General features: G+C 43.4%; 1 protein-coding gene across 2 annotated transcripts in view; it reads left to right on the forward strand.

Moving 5' to 3' along the window:
- The window catches only part of FAR1 (fatty acyl-CoA reductase 1), an 81,017-nt gene that overhangs the window by 19,347 nt on the left and 37,997 nt on the right, over positions 1-23,673 (forward strand). For both annotated transcript variants that reach the window (XM_074955088.1, XM_074955089.1), the window contains exon 2: positions 19,530-19,724. In XM_074955088.1, coding sequence (XP_074811189.1) covers positions 19,536-19,724 — 189 coding nt within the window. In that variant the 5' untranslated portion in view covers positions 19,530-19,535. The remainder of the gene's footprint in view (positions 1-19,529; positions 19,725-23,673) is intronic.

Here is a 23,673-nt window from a genome sequence, read left to right on the forward strand (position 1 = left end):
CTTCTTATTAGACTATCAGTAAGGTCGTGCCATTGAATTCCAAGGTCAATGGAGAATTCAGCCAACTCTGCATTTAATGTTAGCTGAGACTTTTTTGGCTGTGGTAAATAGTATGTGTGGCTTTTAGTGAATATAGCACTTACATTGCACTTACATTCATCTACTAGAGGACTGCTAACACTCCCGTCTTCCCAGAATACTTCCTCCCAAGAATTAATACACACACATTGTCCATTATACAATACTTTGGTCTCATTGTCCAATTCGTCCCATATACATGATCCTAGTGATGTATCTTTACTACAAGGTTCTGGAGCCACAGGCAAGGTGAGGCACACCCACTGTTGAGGAGTCCATTCGGTACAACCTCTAGTGTCCAATAGCTTCCCTCCCTCCCCAGCCCATTGGCTCGAGGTTTGGGGTAGCCAGAAGGATCCCATGTGTAATATGGGAAGTGGGCTAACTTTCCATACCTTTGCCTCCAGGGACCGTTGGTGTGCAATTTTGACAACAATTTCCCCTATTAACAAGTCTGGTTTTACGCTACTGGAAACGTACTGCATCCAGTCATATTGATAAGTGTCAAATAAAGATCTCTTTCTTTGTTTTACCAAATGCATCAAAACCTTAATATTTCCCGATATGACCCAGAACATTTCATGTTCCAGCGTGGCTAGGGCAAGTATCTGCATTTCAGTGCATCCCATGGCTATGGCCGTGTGGTTTCCTATATCTAAACTTTTCTTGTGCATAAGCCATGTAGTAGTATTGAGCCATTGCCAGAGATTCCACTGCGCCTTTAAGTTGCCCAGACCAATTTGGACCAAGTCTACATTGGCATGTACTTGTTTTTGTATCAGGTTGTCCTGTAGTTGAGCCAGGGAGTTTAATTTGTTTTTAATAGTTTCCAAATCTACTGAGTTGGCAAGTCCTGCTCCTGCTCCGAACCCGCCTAGCATGGTATCCATAATGTCTCTTTTAGTTCTGGGGTGAGGGGTATCTGGAGGGGACAGCTTATGTGTCTTTAGCCAGGCTATTAGTATGGGGAGAGAAAAAGGCATACACTTGGGCTCTACTTTTGATACATTTAGTCGTGTCCAATCCATGTCAATTCTTACTTTAACCAGCAGGGGGCTCACCAAGGCTTTTACCGGGGTAGTCTGAGTTTTAAATAACGCTGGTTTTGCCATTTGTACCGGGGTGTTTCTTACAAACACATACTCTTTTTCCCAAGTCCATTCACACCCATCTGGGAATGTCATTGCATGTGTGTGACTTGGGCAGTAGACTACAATTACGGTTACAAGGTCCCCGGATTTTATAAAGCCCTCCCATATATAAGGGAGCGAGGGGTAGTCTGAAAGTATGGTGGTATCTCCCACATATCCTGCCGTCCGTACCCCCACCATCCAATGTTTTTTCCTTCCTGCGGCGACTGAGATATTTACTTGTAGCCCCAGTTCCCCTTCTCCAATATATACATGTGTTTCCCCTAAAGTTGTTAATGTGAGATTAGTTTTTAGATCAACCCATCTTAAGTGAATGTCTGTCTCTTGTGGTGGAAGCCATGGTGTGTTGTTGGCTTGTGCATGTATTAGTAAGGCAGTGAGAATTGATTTACCTTGTCCCATGTATCCCGGAGCATGGATATCATTGTTATTGATGGTCATGAAAGCGCCTGAGTGTCGTGTGCTCACCACTGTAAGTAGGGTTAACGCTTTGATCCAGAACGGGGGCTGCCGCCTCTGTGGCAGCTCTGATTTCCATCTCGTTGGAGGCATTGTTTTGCCCTTCTGATAAGGATCAGAGCTGGCGGTTTTAAGCAGCAGTCTTTGGTGCCTGCAGGAATGAAAATAAACGTACCACGTCTGCAGGTCCTGGTTCACAACTGTTATCAGGGTGTTGTGTCTGAAAATACAATTACAGTGTGAGAGGATTAAGTCATGAGAACAGCTTGAGTTGTGAAACGTGAACCCATTTTAATTTCCCATTCTTGTCTATGCGATAAATGAGAGGGCTGAGGCGATCAACTATGGAGTAGGGTCCAGTCCACTTCGACTCTAATGTGTGATCCCTTTTGCCCAGCCTTAAGTACATTACCTGATCCCCTGGCTCCCATAACAGTGAGTCCCCAGGTTTTTTGTTTTCCATTCTTGTATTCATGAGCTCAATGGCTTGGCTCACCCTATGCTGTAAGGTGGCTTTATCTTCCTGCAGCTGCTTTAGCCACTGCCAGTGCTCATGAGCTCCGAGCGGATTGTTTATCTCCGTATCTGATGTTTGCTCAGGGTTAATGACCAGCCTCATTGCCTGCCCGAAGAGGATTTGGTAAGGCTGTATTTTAGTTCTCAGCCTGTTGCTGCTGCGGATAGCTGCCAGTATTAGTGGAAGCTTCTCAGGCCAGTCTTTACCGGTGCGGTCCACAACTTTCCTGAGAGCTTCTTTAATAGTGCGGTTCATTCGTTCCACTTGTCCCGAGGACTGGGGTCTGTATGGAACATGAAGTTTGTGTGACACCCCCAAAGCTTTAAGCATTAGGGTAAATATGTTTCCCACAAATGATCCTCCGTTGTCTGAATCAATAATCTCGGGAGTCCCATATCTGCAAACTACTTCAGAGAATAGTTTCTTAGCCGCGGTACGAGCGCTATTGTCCCTAGTAGGGAAAGCTTCCACCCATCCTGAGAACGAATCTATGATTACTAGCAAGTACCGGAATCCTTCTTTACTTCGTGGTAATTTGTCAATGAAATCTATTTGGATCCTATGCCAGGGACCCAGCCTTCTTTGATGTAGCAGTTGAGGCTGGTATGGGGGTCGGGCTTTATCTCTGGCGCACTGAACACAGTTCCTGACCCATGTTTCTACATCATCTCTCATCCCCCTCCATTCTGCCACTTGCTTCAACCTTCCCAACGTCCCCTCCACTCCTTCGTGCATGAATTGGTGAGCTATATTCACCAGTTCCTGCCTTTCAATTCTTCCTGGGACGTGGACTGATCCTAATACCTTCTGTTCCTGCCTTCGGGTTACTGCTGCTATCCCTTCATAGTCTCTGGCTATAGCATCGGCACGGTTATTCCAGATGGTTTCAGCTGCTGAGCCTTTCCCATGTGCCTTTACATGTTTGATTTTTAACTGATCGGGATGAGAGGTAACCCAGGCATAAATCCATTTCCATTCCTCTATGTACGCTATTTCTTTACCATCCGCGGCTTTCCAGCCATTCTTTTGCCAATCAAACATCCAATATTGCACTCCATTCACGCAATAGTTGCTGTCAGCATAGATGTATACAGTTTTGGGGCATTTGTCTGCTGCATACTGTTTTAAAACTTGATATATTGCATGGAGTTCGGCATGTTGTGCCGAGCCGTGATCTAAATATCCTGTTAACACCTCTTCTTCTAAATTTATGGCTGCATATCTGATTCTCTTTTTGCCATGGATCACCATGGAACTGCCATCGGTGAACCAAATGTGTCTTTCCCGACCCACTGTATCTAGTTCTTCAAGGGGGGGCGCTTGGGCTTGCATGATTCTCTGTTCTAGTGTAACTAGTGGACATTCATGCTTAGTCCCCCTTTCGATAAGAGCATGAGTCAGCATGTCAGGTTTAGCCACTGTGTCAGCCCGGACTCCTCTGTTTACCAGGGTTAGGGTCCATTGCGCCATCCTGGTATTAGATACCCTGCCTCCTATCAACTTTCCAGACAGGATGTATTTCAGAGGTGTATGTGTGCTCTGTATTGTAATTGGGGCACTGCCCGTAAGCGGCTCAAAGGATTGAACAGCCCATACTGCTGTCAGGCACTCCCGTTCGCAAGTGTCAAAATTTAATTCCGCTCCCTGCAATTTCTTAGATTCGTATGCTACGGGTACCAATTTCTGGTTCTCACTTTGTTGTAAGAGGGTGGCTGCCATGGCCACTTCATTAGCTGCTAACCGGATGACAAATGGTTTTGATTCATCCGGGAAGCGCAAAGCAGGGGCGGTTAGGGCTTTTTGTTTTAAGGTGTTTAAAGCCGTATCCTGGTCTGGACCCCATTCCCAATGTGTCTTTTTCTTAAGTAATTTCCATAAAGGAAGGGTGATCTCTGCATATTTATAGATATGGGGCCGTAAAAAGTTGAATCCCCCTAGCAAAACCCTTAAGGAGTGTACATCGGTAGGAGCTGGCATTTCAATTAATGCCCTCACCTTCCTTTGATCTACCTGCCTTCCCTCTTGACCAATGATAATCCCTAGGTAACTGACCTGGGTTTGCACCAATTGTGCTTTTTCCAGGCTTACCTTGAATCCGGTGTCCTGGATCAATGTGAGGACATCCTCTGTAAGCCTTTGTACCTGCGTCTCGAGCTCCCCGAAAACCAAAATATCATCCACATAGGAAAAAACGAGTAGTCGATCTGCTGGACTTAATTGATCCAGCATATCTACCACATGTCTGTGGGCAATAGCTGGAGAGTCTTGGAATCCTTGGGGTAAGCGTTGAAATGTGTATTGCTGATCCCTTATGGTGAAGGCAAACCGGTCCTGTGAATCAGGGTGTAAGGGTATTGCAAAGAAACAGTTAGCCAGATCTATAACTGAAAAGTACCTGGAGGTGGCTTGTACTTTTTGGATAACTTGTGTCATATCTGCCACAATGGGAGCCATGGGTATGCTTCCTTTGTTGATCCTTCTGTAGTCAATAGTTAGTCGCCAGGACTGTCCGTCTGCCTTTATGACTGGCCACACAGGGGAGTTAAAGGGAGAGTTAGTTTTCCTAATAACCCCCTGTTCTTCCAGGTCCTTGATGATCTGGATCAATTGTGCTTCAGCTTCTTTGGGGTACCTGTATTGTTTCTGGGGCGGTATTAGTTCCCCTATAATTTTGACACAAGCATTGATTTTACCACAATCTGTTTTCTTCTGGGTCCAGACCACGGGAAACTTTGCACGCCACTCCTCTTTCTGTTGGGCAGTGAGGGCTGCAATTGATCGGTCTCCTCTTTTGGAAACCACGTTGTTTTGGCTCTCTTTTGATAAAAAAGGGGGGAGAGCTTCCAGCCTCCACAGGGCACTCCGGGGTAAATCGATTAGGATATTGTTTTTAAACAACCAGTCCGTTCCTAGAATTACATCGTTAGTCATGTATTTTGTTTGAATTAAGTTCCCAGTTGTGCTATAGCATTGCACTGAGGACGGGAAACCTTGTACTGTGAAAGGGACTTGTGTCCATTCTTGTCCCATACTGGGTTTCCCCTGAAATGACTGCAGGATTACCTCCTGCCCCTTCCTGCCATTGTGGGGGGTTGCCTTAATTAAGGAGACTGAGGCTCCGGTATCAATTAGGGCTAGGGTAGGAGCTTGGTCTCCCTGCTGAATGTATATGTGGGGTCTTCCTCCTGGATCCCATGTTAACTTTCCTATGAATCTCCACTGCTGTGCTCCTATACCAGGTGGGGATTCTACACTCAGCGGGCTTCCCTAGAAGTATTCTTGATCCTCTGCAGGGGGAGGAGGCAAATCCATCAGAGGAGCGCTTGGGGTGGTTACCCCAGATACCCTCCTCTGCTGGCTTTGCAGTCTTAGGATTTCCCTCATGATATCAGCCATAGGAGCCTTGTCCCATTTTTCCCGATCCCCTCCCAGCTGCATTAACAATCTCCACATCATTCGACGCATATCTGGATCGAGCTTATCGGGGCATCCCTGAGATGGTCTATTCTCCTCAGTTATTCGAGCTCTGTGTGTTTCTGGATATAACCTCCCTCCTGCATGATAATTTCCCCGTCCTCGAGACCTCCCTCTCCAGGAACCTCCACGGGGTGCTAAAATTCCCTTTTCCCCACTTTCATTTGAATAGGTGACTGTTGGCTCCATGGCAGCTACATATGCCACTCTTTCTTTTTTTATGTTAGGTTTTGGTCCTGCATGTGTGGTAATTTGCTGCACCATCCCCCTTAATTCTTCTAAAGTAGCAGGATGGCCATCCTGCCAAACAGCCAGTTTCCCTGAATAATATGGTAGTAGTGACGCGGCACAATCTCTCAGGGAGGAGATGGGGAATGGTAAGGTATATAAATTGGCAATGCCAGCCACGGTTACTAGACCGGCCATCACCTGCATTAATGCCCATCGAGTAAGATAGTTTTCTGGGTCTTCATTGGGACCCTGGGCTGAAGCCACAGCTTGGGCTATAAAATTTCTCCTGCCTATTTGTTCCCCGAAAATCGCCATTAGGGATAATTCATTGGTAGCTTCTTCTACCCTAATGCGGTCCAGTGTGGCTCTTATTTCTGGAGCTGCGCATATCCCCATAAGCCGGTAGATCTCTGTAGTGGTTAATCTCTCCCTCCCGGCTAATAGGAAGGCATCGGTACACCACCGGGAAAAGGATTCCCTATTTAGTGTACCTAGGTGGTCCGCCATTGCTTTTAGGTCTGCTGCTGACACCGGGATAGTTGTGATTTGTTCATTACCCCCTCCCTCAGCATCCGCCCTGGGGGTAGTAATGGTGCGCCGTTCTAAAGCAGCCACTGAGGCTGAAGGACTTTCCTTTAGGTCGTCCAAAATATCTTTCTCCCAAATTCCTTGGGGATCCCAGTGATCCCAGGCTTCCCCCCCGCAATCTGATTTTAGATTAAGGTCGGCAGGGTCCCATTCTCCTGAGCTAACAGCCGCAATTTGACGGGTGGCAAAGCCCAATTTCAATTTAAGCTGTTTGATAATAGATTCACAACGACTGTGGTTTACCGGGGTTCTGCCTTGTTCTAATGTTAGCTTTTTAACCATCCCTTGTAGGACCTGATTCTCTTTAATTAGGGCTTGGTTTTCTTTTTCTATTTGTTTAAATGCGGTAGTTTGCTCTGTCAGGAATCTCTCTTTACTTTTGTATTCCTGCAGTGCCTCTTTTATTATTTCCATCTGGCTTTGTGAGTTTATTGCCACCACTTTCCAATTCTCTATCCCTTTTTCCAATTGGGTTAGTTTTTCCTGCAGAGAAATTTTATTTTCTTTACAGGTAGTTAGGCGGAGGTAACTGTTATTACATGCCTCCCATAATAGCCAAATAGCTGCTGCGTCTCGTTTGGCAGCACTAGAAGGTTTGTACATGAGGATGTATTGAGCCAATCTATCCTCTAGGTCTGATATAGTACAGACATCTACAAGGACTTGTTCAGTCCATGGATTATGTCCATATCTTTGGAGGACTTGTTTGAAAGGTGTAATTTCTCTAATGAAAGCGGAGGCTGGAGCTCCCTCCGGTTTCATTCCTCCCTCCATACCTGCTTTACCCTGTTTTTTCTTTAACATTCTAACAAATTTTTAATTTTTCTATCACTCCTGATTTTATTCAGTGCTTAATCTATGCTTTTTCTTCCCTGCTACCTTCTCGGAGGCCAGCAGGTCTGGTTAACCTGTTTCTCCCTGCTACCTTCTCGGAGGCCAGCAGGTCCGGTTTAACCTGTTTCTCCCTGCTACCTTCTCGGAGGCCAGCAGGTCTGGTTTAATCTGTTTTTCCTGCTACCTTCTCGGAGGCCAGCAGGTCCCCTGCTACCTTCTCGGAGGCCAGCAGGTCTGGTTTAATCTGTTTTTCCTGTTACCTTCTCGGAGGCCAACAGGTCCCCTGCTACCTTCTCGGAGGCCAGCAGGTCTGGTTAACCTAATAGAAATGCCTAGCTCACTAGAGCTGGCGGTGTGCACACCAATATTTACAATAACTGAGGTTTTTTACCAATATTCCCCCTTTCGCAATTCTCCACCAAAATGTTACACCAAAATGTTGTACCAATAAAATAAAAACCAGCAGGATCTTATTAGAGGGGAAAGGCAAAATACCACATTTATTGTAAATATAATAAAGAAATATAAAACTCACACTGTCCTATCGTTACTTATTCCTTGCTTAACTATATATATATATATATATATATATATTCATTCATTCATTCATACCAGTTCTGCATAGGGGTTTATAGTTACCAGCCTAGAGGTTGCTCGTGACAGGGTACTGGCCAGGTAACCTGTACACGAGAGTGGAGCCGAGTCCGTGTCAGATGCGCATCCGATGCTCCTGAAGGGTAGTGGCAGAACTGGAGACTCAAAGTTCTCAGTCCTTAGTATCCATTTTTATAGGAATTTCTTCCTATGCCAGTCCATGGAATTTGCTTTGTCATATTGTTAGTCATGACTGCTCCAGGACGGCTGTCAGGTGCTCATCAGCTTTCTTCATCCTTTGAATTGGTCGGGTGGATCCCAGTCTGCCCTCCAGTGGGGTTCTCTGGTTGTCTCCACCTGGCGTCTTCTTCGGCCAATCGATGTTAAATTCCTAGGCTGGCACTTCCCTGATTATTCAAAACCCACCATTCATCCACATACAGTCCTTACTTTAATAAAAAAACGTATTTCTCATTTCACCGAGTATTGTTATTTTATTTGAGACTCCCTGTCTTTTAACATTCCTTCGGTATTGCCTTTCTTCTATTATACAAAGGTGTTATTTATTTGAGACTCCCAGTTTTTTAACATTCCTGATCCAAACTATAGAGGGTGGGGGGTCTCTATGTGACATTTCTATGAGTGCCGCTCCAATTCGCGGTTCTTCATGGGTGTTACAAACAAGCATGTCAATCTCCATCACAAAGTATCTGTTTGCAAAGTGGAGCCAATTGAACATAAAGTGAAGTTAGTTAACAATCATGTCAATCTCCATCACAAAGTATCTGTTTGCAAAGTAGAGCCAATTGAACATAACCATTTGAGAAAGTAACGTTAATTGATTGGTTTACATTTATAAGCGTCAATCTCAATTACAATCAATGAAAAGCGCCAATACAGAGAAAGCAGAGTCAATTGAGCGGTTTGCAAGGTACGGTTTGCAAGCTTTAATACAGAATTGTAAATCAATATTGCAGATTTACAATTATGTCAAATAGAAGAATTATAAATGCAGATTTAATAAATATTATGAATCAATATTGCAGGTTTACAATTTCTTATGAACAGAATCACAAATATTGGAATATGCCTACAATAAATGGTTACAATTCTTCACCTTCCTAGCAATCATTAGTAGGCAGGATTTTATAGGCTCAACAGCAAAAGGGAGTTTTGAGGAGAGATTATTGAAAAAAGATAATGGCTCTCTTTTTAAGTGTTTTGCCCACACTCATGCATAAGGGGAACATAAGAGAAATTATAGAGGTGCATGAGGGTATGTCCACACTGCAATAAAAGACCTGTGGCTGGCTTGGGTGAGCTGACTTGAGCTCACGGTGCAGGGTATAAAATTATGTAATTGGGGGCCCTCCCACTTTGTAGTGTCTCCTGTGAATGGGGAGGGTCCCAGAGCTCAGGCTATAGCTGAACCCAAACATCTACAATGCAGTTTCATAGCCCTGCAGCCTGAGCCCCATGAGCCCAGGTCAGGTGACCTGGGCCAGCTGTGGGTCTTTTTTTATTGCAGTGTAGAAGTACCCCATGGGAGAAGATGACTGGTATGTAGTAAAGATGGGGAATGTTGGAGTGAAAGCAGTAGTACTGGACATCATGAGTCACTTGACAAGAAGCTTGTGCTTTAATGGAAAGCTGAAAGGGGAAATGACTAATAAAGTCAATGGGCTAGTCCAGGGGTCTCAAACTCAATTTACCTTAGGGCCAGTGCCAGTCTTCAAATCCTCCCAGCGGGCCAATAATGTCACTGAATATGGTATTCAGAAAAGAAAACGTTTATATTTTTTATTTCGAATTTCTTAGAAATAATAAAACTGTCATACAACTTTATACAATTCTTCGCCTGCCAGAGAGTTCTTAGTGTTTGCCAGACACCTGACAACGCTTCAGTTCTGTCAGTTTGTTGATGTTTGGCCTCAGTGACTGAGCAGTTGAAACCTTCAGGATTGCAGCAAGGTGTGCATCAGGTAGTTGTGTTTGGTATTTAGACTTGTTTATATCCATCGTGGAAAAAAGTGCCTCCATGGCTGACTCTGCCCGGTGACTAGTGATGGTATCTCTGTCCCTCTCCCCCAGCCAATGGGAGCCGTGGGGGGTAGTGCCTGCAGCAGACATTGCTGGCGGCGTGTCTGCATGCGTCTCTCTTCCGTGGGCCGCAGTGGGGAGGTTCTCGGGCTGGGACTTTGAGACCCCTGGACTAGTCATTTCTCTTTTCTGCTACCTTATCAGAAGTGGTATGGTTTAAGAGTTAAGTTTATAGTAATTAAGGATAACTGTGTAGCCTCAAGTTACCATGAGACAGTATTGCCATCTGCCTTTTCAAGTGAACTTATTTCAAAAGTTTACTTGCTCCAAGTTCTTTCCAGTATGAATTCTATCAGAGGATAATTTGGCCAAAATACTTGTCCAATTGGGGATTTAAGCGCTTATTCTGTTTAGGGACTGCCATGGGTGTGGCTTTAGGTGCTTCATATAGTCCTTTAATGTATGCAGTGCAGGAATTTATATTCTCATTCTCTGCTTTTGGATAAGAATCTTTAGTAAATAATTACCAAGCTATATACCTTGCTGCCTGAAACTTCTAGGATTGAAACCTAGCCTACTCGGGTAGCTGGATTGCTTGCTAGAAATGACTTACCACATAATTCAGTACAAGAGGAGTCTCTGAGGAAGCATGGGCAGAAAAGCACTGTAGAATATTGTTGGACAATGACTTCAGTATCAAAGATACTTCTGGTGTTGCTACACAGCCTGATACTGATTTAGGAATATTATTTAGTCACCTACCTCACAGGGGTATTGTGAGGATTGTTTGTAAAGAATCTTGAAGTTGAAAAACAGGCATAATTATTACTATAGTGCTAGATCTTCTCCTGCGTGAAAATTATGCTGCAGTTCCTCACTATTGGAGTAGGCAGTGTCATGTCTCATGCATATCTTGTTAATAGTTTACTGCTTGCAGTGGTTCAGATGAGTCATGGAACTGCAGATCAATGCTTCAAATTATAGTTATAAAAGTCTACCTCTTGGCTTTCTCAGTTCCTCTTCTTCCACCTACTCTAAAACCCTCCTCTTTTCATTAGCTGTTCTAGTAATGTAATCATTAGTTGGTAAGAAGTGTGGGTCAGCTAGGAGAGTAACTGATTATTTGAATATACTCTTTGTGTAGATCTGTACTAACACCCCTCCTCCCCCCGCCAGTGACTTTCTGGTTGTAATGGCTTGATACACAACTTCTGTAGCGCAGATCTTCACAGGCAACTGTGTGTACAAAATCCAGATACTAATAAGTAACCTTCCTGTTAAGGTAGATATCTCTGTATTCATGGGTTGTTTCATCGTAACAAAATATAAAGCCACATGTTGTAGTAAAGCCAGACATGCTGCTTCTATGACGAGCTGCATGCAATTCTAGGTGGTGCCCCTAATACTACCCCCACCCCTGTATGTGGACTTCTGCAAGGGGGGAGTCTCAGCAACAGGGATGAGGATTTTGGGGACGAGGAAGATGAGGAGGAGGAGGATGAAACCATTCTCCCCGACAGCCAGGAACTATTTATCACCCTGGAGCCAATACCCTCCCAAGGCAGGCTCCTGGACCTTGAAGGCAGAGAAGGCACCTCTGGTGAGTGTACCTTTGTAAATATAATACATGGTTTAAAAGCAAACATGTTTAATGATTGATTTGCCCTGAAGACTTGGGATGCATTTGCGGCCAGTACAGATACTGGAAAAATCTCTTAACGTGTCTGGGGATGGAGCAGAAATCCTCCAGGGACATCTCAATTAAGCTCTCCTGGAGGTACTCCCAAAGCCTTTGCAAAAGGTTTCTGGGGAGGGCAGCCTTATTCTGTCCTCCACAGTAGGAGACTTTACCACGCCAGGCCAGTAGCACGTAGTCTGGAATCATTGCATAACAAAGTATGGTAGTGTATGGTCCCGGTGTTTGCTGGCATTCAAGCAACATGCGTTCTTTATCTCTCTGCGTTATCCGCAGGAGAGTGATATCATTCATGGTCACCGGGTTGAAATAGGGGAATTTAATTAAGGGGACATTCAGAGGTGGCCGTTCCTGCTGGGCTGTTTGCCTGTGGCTGAAAAGAAATCATCCCCACTGTTTGCCATGCAGTGGGGGAGGGGTGAAGCGATCATCCCAGAGAATTGGGGGTGTGGGGGAGGAGGGGCGACCTTGTACCGAAAATATTGCATAGCACATGTGCCAACAGCTTGGTTCATCGTGAAAGAGTCTACCCTTTGTTTTCTAACATGTCTTTTTAAATACTACTCTCCCTTTTTTCCTCCTGCAGTTGCAAATGTTTCAACGCTCCCCCTATCATCTCTGTCCCAGAGGCTAGCGCAGATAAGAAGGTGAAAAAAATGCACTCACGATGAAATGTTCTCTGAGCTCATGCAGTCCTCCCACACTGAAAGAACTCAGCACAATGCATGGAGGCAAGCAATGTCAGAGTCCAGGAAAGCACAAAATGAAAATGAGGACAGGAGGGACGCGTGAGAGGAGAGGTGGCGGGATCAAGATGATAGGTGGCGGCAGTGTGATGAGAGGAGGCAGGATGCAATGCTGAGGCTACTGGAGGCTCAAACTGATATGCTCCGGGGTATGGTTGAGCTGTAGGAAAGGCAGCAGGAGCACAGACCACCGCTGTAGCCCCTGTGTAACCAACCACCCTCCTCTCCAAGTTCCATAGCCTCCACACCCAGACGCCAAAGAACGCGGGGGGGCGGGGCGGGGCGGAGTGTTTGTGCCCAGAGGACTGTGCAAGCAACAGAAGGCTGGCATTCAATAAGTTCTGAAGTGCAGTGTGGTCTTGTCCTTCCTTCCTCCCCTCCTGGGCTATCGTGGCAGTTACCCCCTATTTGTGTGATTGAATTAATAAAGATTGCATGAATTTGAAACAACAATGACTTTATTCCCTCTGCAAGCAGTGATCAAAGGGGGGAGGTCAGCTGGCTTACAGGAAGTAGAGTGAACCAAGGGGGCGGGTTTTCATCAAGGGGAAACAAACAGAACTATCATACCATAGCCTGGCCAGTCATGAAACTGGTTTTCAAAGCTTCTCTCATGCGTAGCGTGCCCTGCTGTGCTCTTCTAACCGCCCTGGTGTCTGGCTGCGCGTAATCAGCGGCCAGGCGATTTACCTTAACCTCCCACCCCACCGTAGACGTCTCCCCCTTACTCTCACAGATATTGTGGAGCGCACAGCAAGCAGTAATAACAATGGGAATATTGGTTTTGTTGAGGTCTAACCTAGTCAGTAAACTGCACCAGCGTGCTTTTAAACGTCCAAATGCACATTCTACCACCATTCTGCACTTGCTCAGCCTGTAGTTGAATGGCTCCTGACTACTGTCCAGGCTGCCTGTGTACGGCTTCATGAGCCATGGCATTAAGGGGTAGGCTGGATCCCCAAGGTTAACTATAGGCATTTCAACATCCCCAACGGTTATTTTCTGGTCTGGGAATAAAGCTCCTTCCTTCAGCTTTTGAAACAGAGCAGAGTTCCTGAAGATGCGAGCGTCATGTACCTTTCCCGGCCATCACACGTTGATGTTGGTGAAACGTCCCTTGTGATCCACCAGTGCTTGCAGCACCATTGAAAAGTACCCCTTTTGGTTTATGTACTGGTTGCCTCGGTGATCCGGTCCCAAGATAGGGATATGCGTTTCGTCTATGGCCCCACCACAGTTAGGGAATCCCATTGCAGCAAAGCCATCCACTATGACCTGCACATTTCCCAGAGTCGCTACCCTTGATAGCAGCAGCTCATTGATTACATTGGCTACTTGGATCACAGCAGCCCCTGCAGTAGATTTGCCCACTCCAAATTGATTCCTGACTGACGGGTAGCTGTCTGGCATTGCAAGCTTCCGGAGGGCTATCGCCACTCGCTTGTGAACTTTGAGGGCTGCTCTTACCTTGGTATTCCTGTGCTTCAGGGCAGGGGAAAGCAAGTCACAAAGTTCCATGAAAGTGCCCTTACTCATGCGAAAGTTTCACAGCCACTGGGAATCATCCCAGACCCGCAACACTATGCGGTCCCACCAGTCTGTGCTTGTTTCCCGATCCCAGAATCGGCATTCCACGGCATGAGCCTGCCCCATTGCCAACAGGATGTCCAAATTGGCGGGGCCCTTACTTTGAGAGAAGTCTGTGTCTATGCCCTCATCACTCTCATCACCACGCTGCCGTCGCCTCCTCGCCTGCTTTTGCAGGTTCTGGTTCTGAACATACTGCAGGATAATGCATGAGGTGTTTACAATGCTCATAACTGCTGCGGTGATCTGAGTGGGCTCCATGATTGCCGTGGTATGGCATGAGCAGGAGAGCAGAGTTGCAGTGGAAGCGGTGGATGATGACGGATGCCACAAGAATAGATGTTTATAGAGAACGATGAGAGGACCTGCGAGGTGGATTCATAAGAGCAGAGTTGCAGCAGAAGTGGGAACCCATGACAGCCAACATGGAGAAATCCGCTATCGAGTCAAGAGTAGGAGAGCAGAGTTTGTTTGGTTTCCTCTGTAAAAGAGGGATACTACTTAATTTTGTCTGAGTATAGTGGTGAGGATAGATGTCTGTACAGGATGTTGAAAAAATAATGTACTAATTAAATACTAAGTACCATAATCTAAATATGGGCCCAAACCTGAGTGTTCGGATTTTTATGTGAATTTTCCAAGTTCAGGTGTGTGTACATCCAGATATCTGTTTTAATTGTAATTTTAATTCCTCCTATCACTGACTTTGTTCCTTTTGTTCACTTTTACTTTCTTGTCTTGGTTTAGCTTCTGTAAACCCAAAGCAGAAAAAAATCTTGGTTTTTGTTAGAGTTTTAAGATACTCTTAAAGTTGCATGCATTTCCTGCAAAAATTGCAATATTTTCCAACTTTGCTTGTAAATGAATGGCTGAAAACTTACAGGTAATTAATTTAGACATTGTCTAGTTGTGCTCTGTTTGAATCCAAGCAACTATATTTGATTGTAAGAATCTTTTTATTTAAAAAAAAAAAGTGAATTTATGAGGAAAGTACTACGTTAAGTATCTCTAGCTAGTCAGTACCTGGCTATAACAAAAGGTTAATGTTGTCCATAAAACTGCTGATGCTGTCAACATATTGGTACAGCTCGCTTGTTTCTGTTTGCTGTTAAAAATTTGAAGAATTTTTCCTCAGGGAGCTAGAGTTGGCTTTGTTTGGCTTTAAATTATTGCAAGTAATAAAAAGCCATACAAAAACTAATACAGTTCTATTTGCAAGTGCTAGTTAACAGTATGAATAACTGACTTTATTTTATTTTTTGCTGGCCCTTCTGAAAAATCAAAATTTAGTTTCGGGTCAAATGAACTGGTTAACTTTGAGCTTTTAAAAACACTTTTCTGTTTTTGATAAACCTGAAGTAAATTTTGAATAAAAGATCGAAACATTTTCAGTAGACTATGTCAAAATCAGACTCTTTTAAAAAAACTTTTTAGGCTCATCTTTTCCAGATGAAACGCGTTGGCAAAATTTTAGACACGTTCACAATGTTTTGGTCAGTACAAATCTGCTTTTGGCAAAAACAGTTTTTTTGACCAAAATTCACCCACCTCTATTTTCAAGTCCTCAATTTTTGTGTGAGAAGGGCTGGGGTGGGGAGGTGTTTCAGTTATCTGAAGCTGTAATTCTGTTGTCTTCCTGAAATATATTAAAGGATTCAAGCAAATGTTTGCCAGATGAGTAGGACACCTGTTGACTCCCAACAGATGCAAGATTGGACTACAACTGTTGTAAACAAAAACTGAGAAATATTGTGATAGTGCGTATGTAGGCAGAAACAAGAATTTTATTTGATCGTTGAAAAGGTTCGTGTATCTCTTAAAACTGAAGCAAAGCACTTGCACGCTATCCTGTGAGTGCTATGTAGCTTGGAGTAACACTTGACCTTTCACAGCAGGCCCCAGGTTCTGTTGTTTTCTTTGTGAATTCTTTAGTGCAATTTTTTGAGTTTTCCAAATCTTCGGTTTGTATGCATGTTCCAATACACAAGTGTGATTACTGTAAGGAATTATTACATCATCTTTGAGGTGTAAGTACTAATTCCTGTTTTGTTACAGGTACTTATTTATGTAGCATAAATTTCAGTCTTTCACCCCTAAGTAAGACTAAGGCCATGTCTACACTGCACTTTCATTAAAAGTTTTGTCACTCAGAGGTGAATACCATCTGGTCCTGGTGTCTTATTACTGTTTAGTTTATCAACTTGTTCCAAAACCTCCTCTAATGACACTCCTCAGTCTTGGACAGTTCCTCAGATTTGTCACATGAAAAGAATGGCTCAGGTTTGGGAATCTCCCTCAGATGTGAAGACCGATGCAAAGAATTCATTTAGTTTCTCCGCAATGACCTTATCATCCTTGAGTGCTCCTTTAGCATCTTGATTGTCCAGTGGCCCCACTGGTTGTTTAGCAGGCTTCCTGCTTCTGATGTACTTTGCTATTACTTTTTGAGTCTTTGGCTAGTTCTTCTTCAAATTCTTTTTGGCCTTCCTAATTATATTTTTACACTTGATTTGCCAGAGTTTATGCTCCTTTCTATTTTTCTCATTAGGATTTTAACTTCCACTTTTTAAAGGATGCCTTTTTGTATCTCACTGCTTCTTTTACTTTGTTGTTTAGCCATGGTGGCACTTTTTTGGTTCTGACTGTTTTTTAATTTGAGGTATACATTTAAGTGGAGCCTCTATTATGGTGTCTTTAAAAAGTTTCCATGCAGCTTGCAGGGATTTCACTTTTGGCACTGTACCTTTTTAAATTTCAGTTTAACTAACCTCCTCATTTTTGTGTAGTCCCCCTTTCTGAAATTAAATGCTACAGTGCTAGGCTGCTGTAGTGGTTTCCCTGCCACAGGGATGTTAAAGTTAATTATATTATGGTCACTATTACCAAGCGGTGCAGCTATATTCATCTCTTGGACCACATCTTGCACTCCACTTAGGACTAAATCAAGAATTGCCTTTCCTCTTGTGCGTTCTAGGGCTAGCTGCTCCAAGAATCAGTCATTTAAGGTGTCAAGAAACTTCATCTTTGCATCCTGAGGTGACAGGTACACAGTCAATATAGGGATAGTTGAAATCCCCCGTTATTATTGAGTTTTTTATTTTTATAGCCTCTCTAATCTCGCTGAGCGTTTCAGTCACTATCACCATCCTAGTCAGATGGTCGGTGTAATATCCCTACTGCTATATTCTTATTAGAGTGTGGAATTACTATCCATAGAGATTCTGTGGTACAGTTTGGTTCATTTAAGATTTTTACTTCATTTGATTCTACACCTTTTTTTCACATATAGTGCCACTCTCTCACCAGCATAACCGGTTCTGTCCTTCGTATATTTCGAACCCTGGTATTACCGTGTCCCGTTGATTATCCTCATTCCACCAAGTATCTGTGATGCCTATTATATCAATATCCTCATTTAATATGAGGCACTCTAATTCACCCATCTTATTATTATCTTCTAGCATTTGTATATAAGCACTTTAAAAACTTGTCACTTTTTAGCTGTCTGCCATTACATGATGTAATTGAGTGGGACTTTTTTTCATTTGACTGTTATCAGATCCTATGCATATTTTATCATCTTCCTTCCTCTCCTCCTTACTAGGACATAGAGGATCTCCATTAAAATAGATCCTCCCCTAAGGGATGTCTCTATCCGAACCACATGCTCCTCCGCACCTGTCGGCTTTCCCCGCAGCCCTTAGTTTAAAAACTGCTCTAAGACCTCTTTAATTTTAAGTGCCTGCAATCTGGTTCCATTTTGGCTTAGGTGTCGCCCATTCCTTATGTATAGGATTCCTCCTTTCACAAAAGTTTCCCCAGTTCCTAATAAATCTAAACTCCTCCCTATGCTATCATCTCATCCATGCATTTAGACCCTGCAGTTCTGTCTGTCTGGCCCTGCACGTGGAACTGAAAGCATTTCAGAGAATGTTACCATGGAGGTCCTGGACTTCAGTCTCTTACCTAGCAGCCTAAATTTGGCCTCCAGGACCTCTCTCCTTTGCTTCTATATTTCATTGGTACCTGCGTGTACCACAACCACCAGTTTCTTACCAGCACTACACACAAATCTATCTTGATGTCTCGAGAGCTCTGCAACCTTCACACCAGGCAGGCAAGGCATCATCACAAACCGAGCTATCTGTGTTTCTAATGATCAAATCCCCCATAACTATTACCTGTATCTTCATAACAACTGGAGTTCCCTCCCCCGGAGAGGTATCCTCAGTGCAAGAGGATACTACAACATTATCTGGAAGGAGGATCTGAACTATGGGATTGTTTGTTTCTTTCTGCTCCAGTTGGATGTTCTCCTTCTCTGAGACTTTCATCCTCCTCAACAGTACAGAGGCTGTCAGACCCCGGGGGTGGGACAATTCTACTGTGTCCTGGAAAGTCTCATACATACCTCTCTGTCTCCCTTAGCTCCTCCAGTTCAGCCATTCTGGTCTCCAAAGCCCATACACAGTCTCTGAGGGCCAGGAGCTCCATGCACCGAATGCACATATACGCCACCTGCCCATATCATACATGCTCCATTGAGTGCAATAAACTGGATACCCCCCTCTGTTGCTGGACTTCTACCTGCATTCTCTTTTTACTCCTGTAGCTCATTCCTTTGTTAATGTATAGTTTTTTATCAGGGGGTGGTTTTGGCTTTAAGTTTAAAGAAAGTTAAGTATATCTAGCTCTCTTACCCCAAGGGTCACATAATTGCTCCTCCTTCACCTGGAAAACTCCCTTGCAAAGCTCGCCTGTTAGCTGCTCCTGTTCGCTAGCTCCTCTGTCCGGTTAGGAGCTGGCTTTTTAAAGCCCTGGTCTTCCTGAGTAGCCCTGCCACCTGGTTAAGGGTTGATGGGTGCTAAAGGGCTTTGGGATCAAAGCTTCATTAAGAAGCTATCAGCCTTGCCTAGCAGGCTGCTAGGCTCAGCACACAGTCCCCCAAACAAACAGACCACGCAGTATATTTCAGTCAAGCAGCAAGTGTACCACAAGCATGCACGCTACAGACAACAAACTTACCTTTACACTTTTTGTAGCAGCCACCCAGTTTTTATTGGTCCCATGGTTACTTCAAGTGGGTATATCTAGTTCCTGTGTATATTGTACAGTCTCTTTAAAACTCCGTCTATCTAGCTGTGCAAAGCAGGTGGCTTATTTCACTTAATGAAAAAGAGAAAATATTGTTGGCTAAATACTTAGAGCCAGTTCTGAATAACCAAAAGCTACGGGAGAAATTGGGATGGGGCAGAGGGAGAAATCTTGAGTTGTGCTGGTAGCATAGATCCAGATCGTGTAAAAGATTTAAAAGGTATTCTGTGAATTGCTTCTAAAATGTATGGCATTTGCTTAAACTTAAGACCTACTTGTGTCAGAAGGAAGGGGATACCGATAGATGAAGTGGTCAGTGAGCTTCCACTTTCAACCACAGGACTGAATGTTCATATCTTTGCATTATAATGAAAGAGGTACAGATCTATAGGCCTGCATAAAGTGACATTTTTTCTAATGTATTCTTATTAACCTTTAAGGTCATAATGGTATCCATCCCTGAATACTATGAAGGAAAGAATGTCCTCCTCACAGGAGCTACTGGCTTCATGGGAAAGGTGCTTCTGGAAAAGCTATTGAGGTCCTGCCCTAAAGTGAAAGCAGTTTATATATTGGTGAGACATAAAGCAGGACAGACCCCTCAAGAACGAATGGAAGAAATGATCAGCTGTAAGGTATGTCTCTGGAAGATCTGTGTGTTAAGTGACTAAAGAAGTGATACAAACCTCCTTTCCCCATTGTAAAGAAACTTCTGAAATGGTGATCAACAGTGAACATGTTGGAACAGGTTTTTTGCAATACAAATTTCCAAGTAACTGACTGCTGTGGTATTGATGACTAAATATCAGGGTTGCATTGACTTTTAACAGATTAAAGGAAAGTAGACATCTCCCTCCTGGAGTCAGAGGACACATACAGCAGATGAGCATAATGAAGCTTGTTTTCTGCCATTTAAACTTGCGGACAGATATGCATTCTTTGAATGTCATATACCATATTATATGCTTGTTTTTTTAAGTTCTGCTGATGACTTTTTTTGTGTGCTTTGCATCCAAATGAAAAGCCCAGTGACAGGTTTTACGTGGAGGGTAAAAGGATGTACGCTTCAAGTAGAGTGTCTTACCCACTTTCAGCTTTGTTAAAAGCTCTTGTTTTTAATTCAGCTATCTTGTGCGTTAAAGTGCAAAGCAATGTTGAAATGTCAAATGGTTGTCATGTAATGACTTGTTTTACAGTCTGCTAATAAAATGTGTAGTCACTTGTAGGGAGGTAGTGTGGCCTTATGGATAAAGCATTGAACTCTGACTCAGGAGACCTGTGTATGAGTCCCAGTTCAACCTCTGACCTGCTGTATGCCCTTGGGCATGTCACTTCGGCTCCCTGTGCCTCTTATCCTATCTGTAAAATAGGGAAAACACTTCCCTTCTTTATATAAAGTGCTTTGAGGTCTACTGATGGAAAGCACTCTAAGAGCTAGGTAGTATTTATTATTTATTATTAGAGCTGCCGAAAGGTGAATTAGCTGGAAGACGGTGTTAAAATGTTGCAGAAGATGTAAAATTAAATGTGTGATTTACAGTGAAATTAAATTACCCTTGTCTACAGTTTCTGTACCACTTAACTATTGTAGTTTAGAAATACAGTCAAGTTGGTGCAACCCCTTAGTGTGCATGAAGTTATACTGTATAGAGGAGGTGCTTATCAACATTAGCTTATTTTGGTATATGTAAAGAAATAAGCTATACCAATATTTCAAAATATTCTCAGGTGATTTTTTTTTTAAATAGAATTGTGGAGATCTAGCACCCCCCATTTCCCATGAATTTTGGTTAGTAGTAATCTACATTACAATGTGAGCCTACTATGAAATCTCTTCAATTTGGAATTTCAGCGATTTCTCTTTGACAAAGTAACTGTTAATATTTTGCTACCCTGGCTACCCGGTGTTGTGGGCTAATGACAGTAAATAATGCTGGAGAGGCACTTCTCCCCTCAGAAAGTGTATTCCCCTCTTGAGAAGGGAGTATATTGTTTTTCCAGTCTTTCTATCCGACTAGAACAACGTTGATGGACGGTGAGGAATCCAGGAGCATACTGGCTGAGTATTGGAGACGGACTTGGCTAGAGATACAAAGAATTACATTCACAAGGGGGAGAAAGGATGGGGACCTTAAATCTTAATTCATTAACAAACAGCTTTGTTACATGGGAGATAAGTTGTCTTGTGCTTAGCAGTGCTTTACGGAATGTGGACACTGGCATAGAAATTTGAGATCTTGGAAGTGCGCTCAAACACACTACTAACTCTGCATTTTCTAGTTTTCTGACTTTCCAAAATGTAATTAATGGGCAGCAGAGTCCCATATACTCTTTTCTGTCCTACAGAGAACATTTTTTCCCCTCCTCCTTGTAACAGCCTTTTATGTACCTGAAAACTGTTGTCATATCGCCTCTGTCGTCTCTTCTCCAGACTAAACAAGCCCAGTTTTTTCAGTCTTCCCTCATAAGTTGTGTTTTCTAGACCTTTAATCATTTTCGTTGGTCTTCTCTGGACTTCCTCCAATTTGTCCACATCTTTCCTGAAATATGGTGCCTAGAACTGGACACAATACTCCAGTTGAGGCCTAATCAGCACAGAGTATGGAGGAAGAATTACTTCTCATGTCTTGCTTACGACACTCCTGTTAATACATCCCAGAATGATGTTTGCTTTACACTGACTCATATTTAGATTGTGATCCACTAAGACCCCCAGATCTTTTTCTGCAGTACTCCTTTGTAGGCAGTCATTTCCCATTTTGTATGTGTGCAACTGATTATTCCTTCTTAAGTGGAGTACTTTGCATTTGTCCTTATTGAATTTCATCCTATTTACTTCAGACCATTTCTCCAGTTTGTCCAGATCAGATCATTTTGAATTTTAATCCTATCCTCCCAAGCACTTGCAACCCCTTCCAGCTTGGTATTGTCTGCAAACTTTATAAGTATACTCTGTATGCGATAATCTAAATCATTGATTAAGATGTTGAACAGAACCGGACTGATCCCTGTGGGACCCCACTCGATATGCCACTGATAACTACTCGCTGGGAATGGTTTTCGAACCAGTTATGCAGCCACCTTACAGTAGCTCCATCTAGGTTGTGTTTCCTAGTTTGTTTATGAGGTGGTCATGAGAGACAGCATCAAAAGCCTTACTAAAGTCAAGATATGCCACATCTACCGCTTCCCCCCATCCACAAGGCTTATTACCCTGTCAAAGAAAGTTGTTAGGTTGGTTTCACACAATTTGTTCTTGACAGTGCATGCTGATTATTGCTGATCACCTCATTATCTTCTAAGTATTTGCAAATTGATTGGTTAATTATTTGCTTCAGGTACTGAAGTTAAGCTGGCTGGTCTGTAATTCCCCGGGTTGTCCTTATGTCTTTAGATTGGCACTGTATTTGCCTTTTTGCAGTCCTCTGGGTTCTCTCCCATCTTCCAAAGATAATCACCAATGGCTCAGATATCTCCTCAGTCAGCTCCTTGAATATTCTAGGATGTATTTCATCAGGCCCTTGTGACTTGAAGACCTCTAACTTGTCTAAGTAATTTTTAACCTGTACTTTCCCTATTTTAGCCTTTGATCCTACCTCATTTTCACTGGCATTCACTGTTAGATGTCCAATTGCTGCTAACCGTTTTGGTGAAAACTGAAACAAAAATGGCCATTTCTACATAAGAACATAAGAATGGCCATACTGGGTCAGTCCAAAGGTCCATCCAGCCCAGTATCCTGTCTACCGACAGTGGCCAATGCCAGGTGCCTAAGAGAGAGTGAACCTAACAGGTAATGATCAAGTGATCTTTCTCCTGCCATCCGTCTCCATCCTCAGGTAAACAGAGGCTAGGGACACCATTCCTTACCCACCCTGGCTAATAGCCATTAATGGACTTAACCTCCATGAATTTACCCATTTCTCTTTTAAACCCTGTTATAGACCTAGCCTTCACAACCTCCTCAGGCAAGGAGTTCCACAGGTTGACTGTGCGCTGAGTGAAGAAGAACTTCCTTTTATTTGTTTTAAACCTGCTACCCAATAATTTCATTTGGTGGCCCCTAGTTCTTATATTATGGGAACACGTAAATAACTTTTCTTTATTCACTTTCTTCACACCACTCATGATTTTATATACCTCTATCATATCCCCCCTTAGTCTCCTCTTTTCCAAGCTGAAAAGTCCTAGCCTCTTTAAATCTCTCCTCATATGGGACCTGTCAGGGTTCCTTCCCCACTCTGAACTCTGGGGTACACATGCAAGACCCCCTACGCTTATTTTTACCAGCTTAGGTTAAAAACTTTCCCAAGGCACAAACTCCACCTTTTCCTTGAACAGTATGCTGCCACCACCAAGTGATTAAGACAAAGAATCAGGGAAAGGACCACTAGGAGTTCCTGTTCCCCCAAAATATCCCCCCAAGCCCTTACACCCCCTTTCCTGGGGAGGCTTGAGAATAATATCCTAACCAATTGGTTACAAAGTGAACACAGACCCAAATCCCTGGACACTGAAATCTTTGGACACGGAAAAAGAATCAATCCGTTCTTAAAAGAAGAATTTTATATATTAAAAAAAAAA

This window comes from Natator depressus, chromosome 6 (assembly GCF_965152275.1).
Source record: "Natator depressus isolate rNatDep1 chromosome 6, rNatDep2.hap1, whole genome shotgun sequence".
Taxonomy (NCBI): Eukaryota; Metazoa; Chordata; order Testudines; family Cheloniidae; genus Natator; species Natator depressus.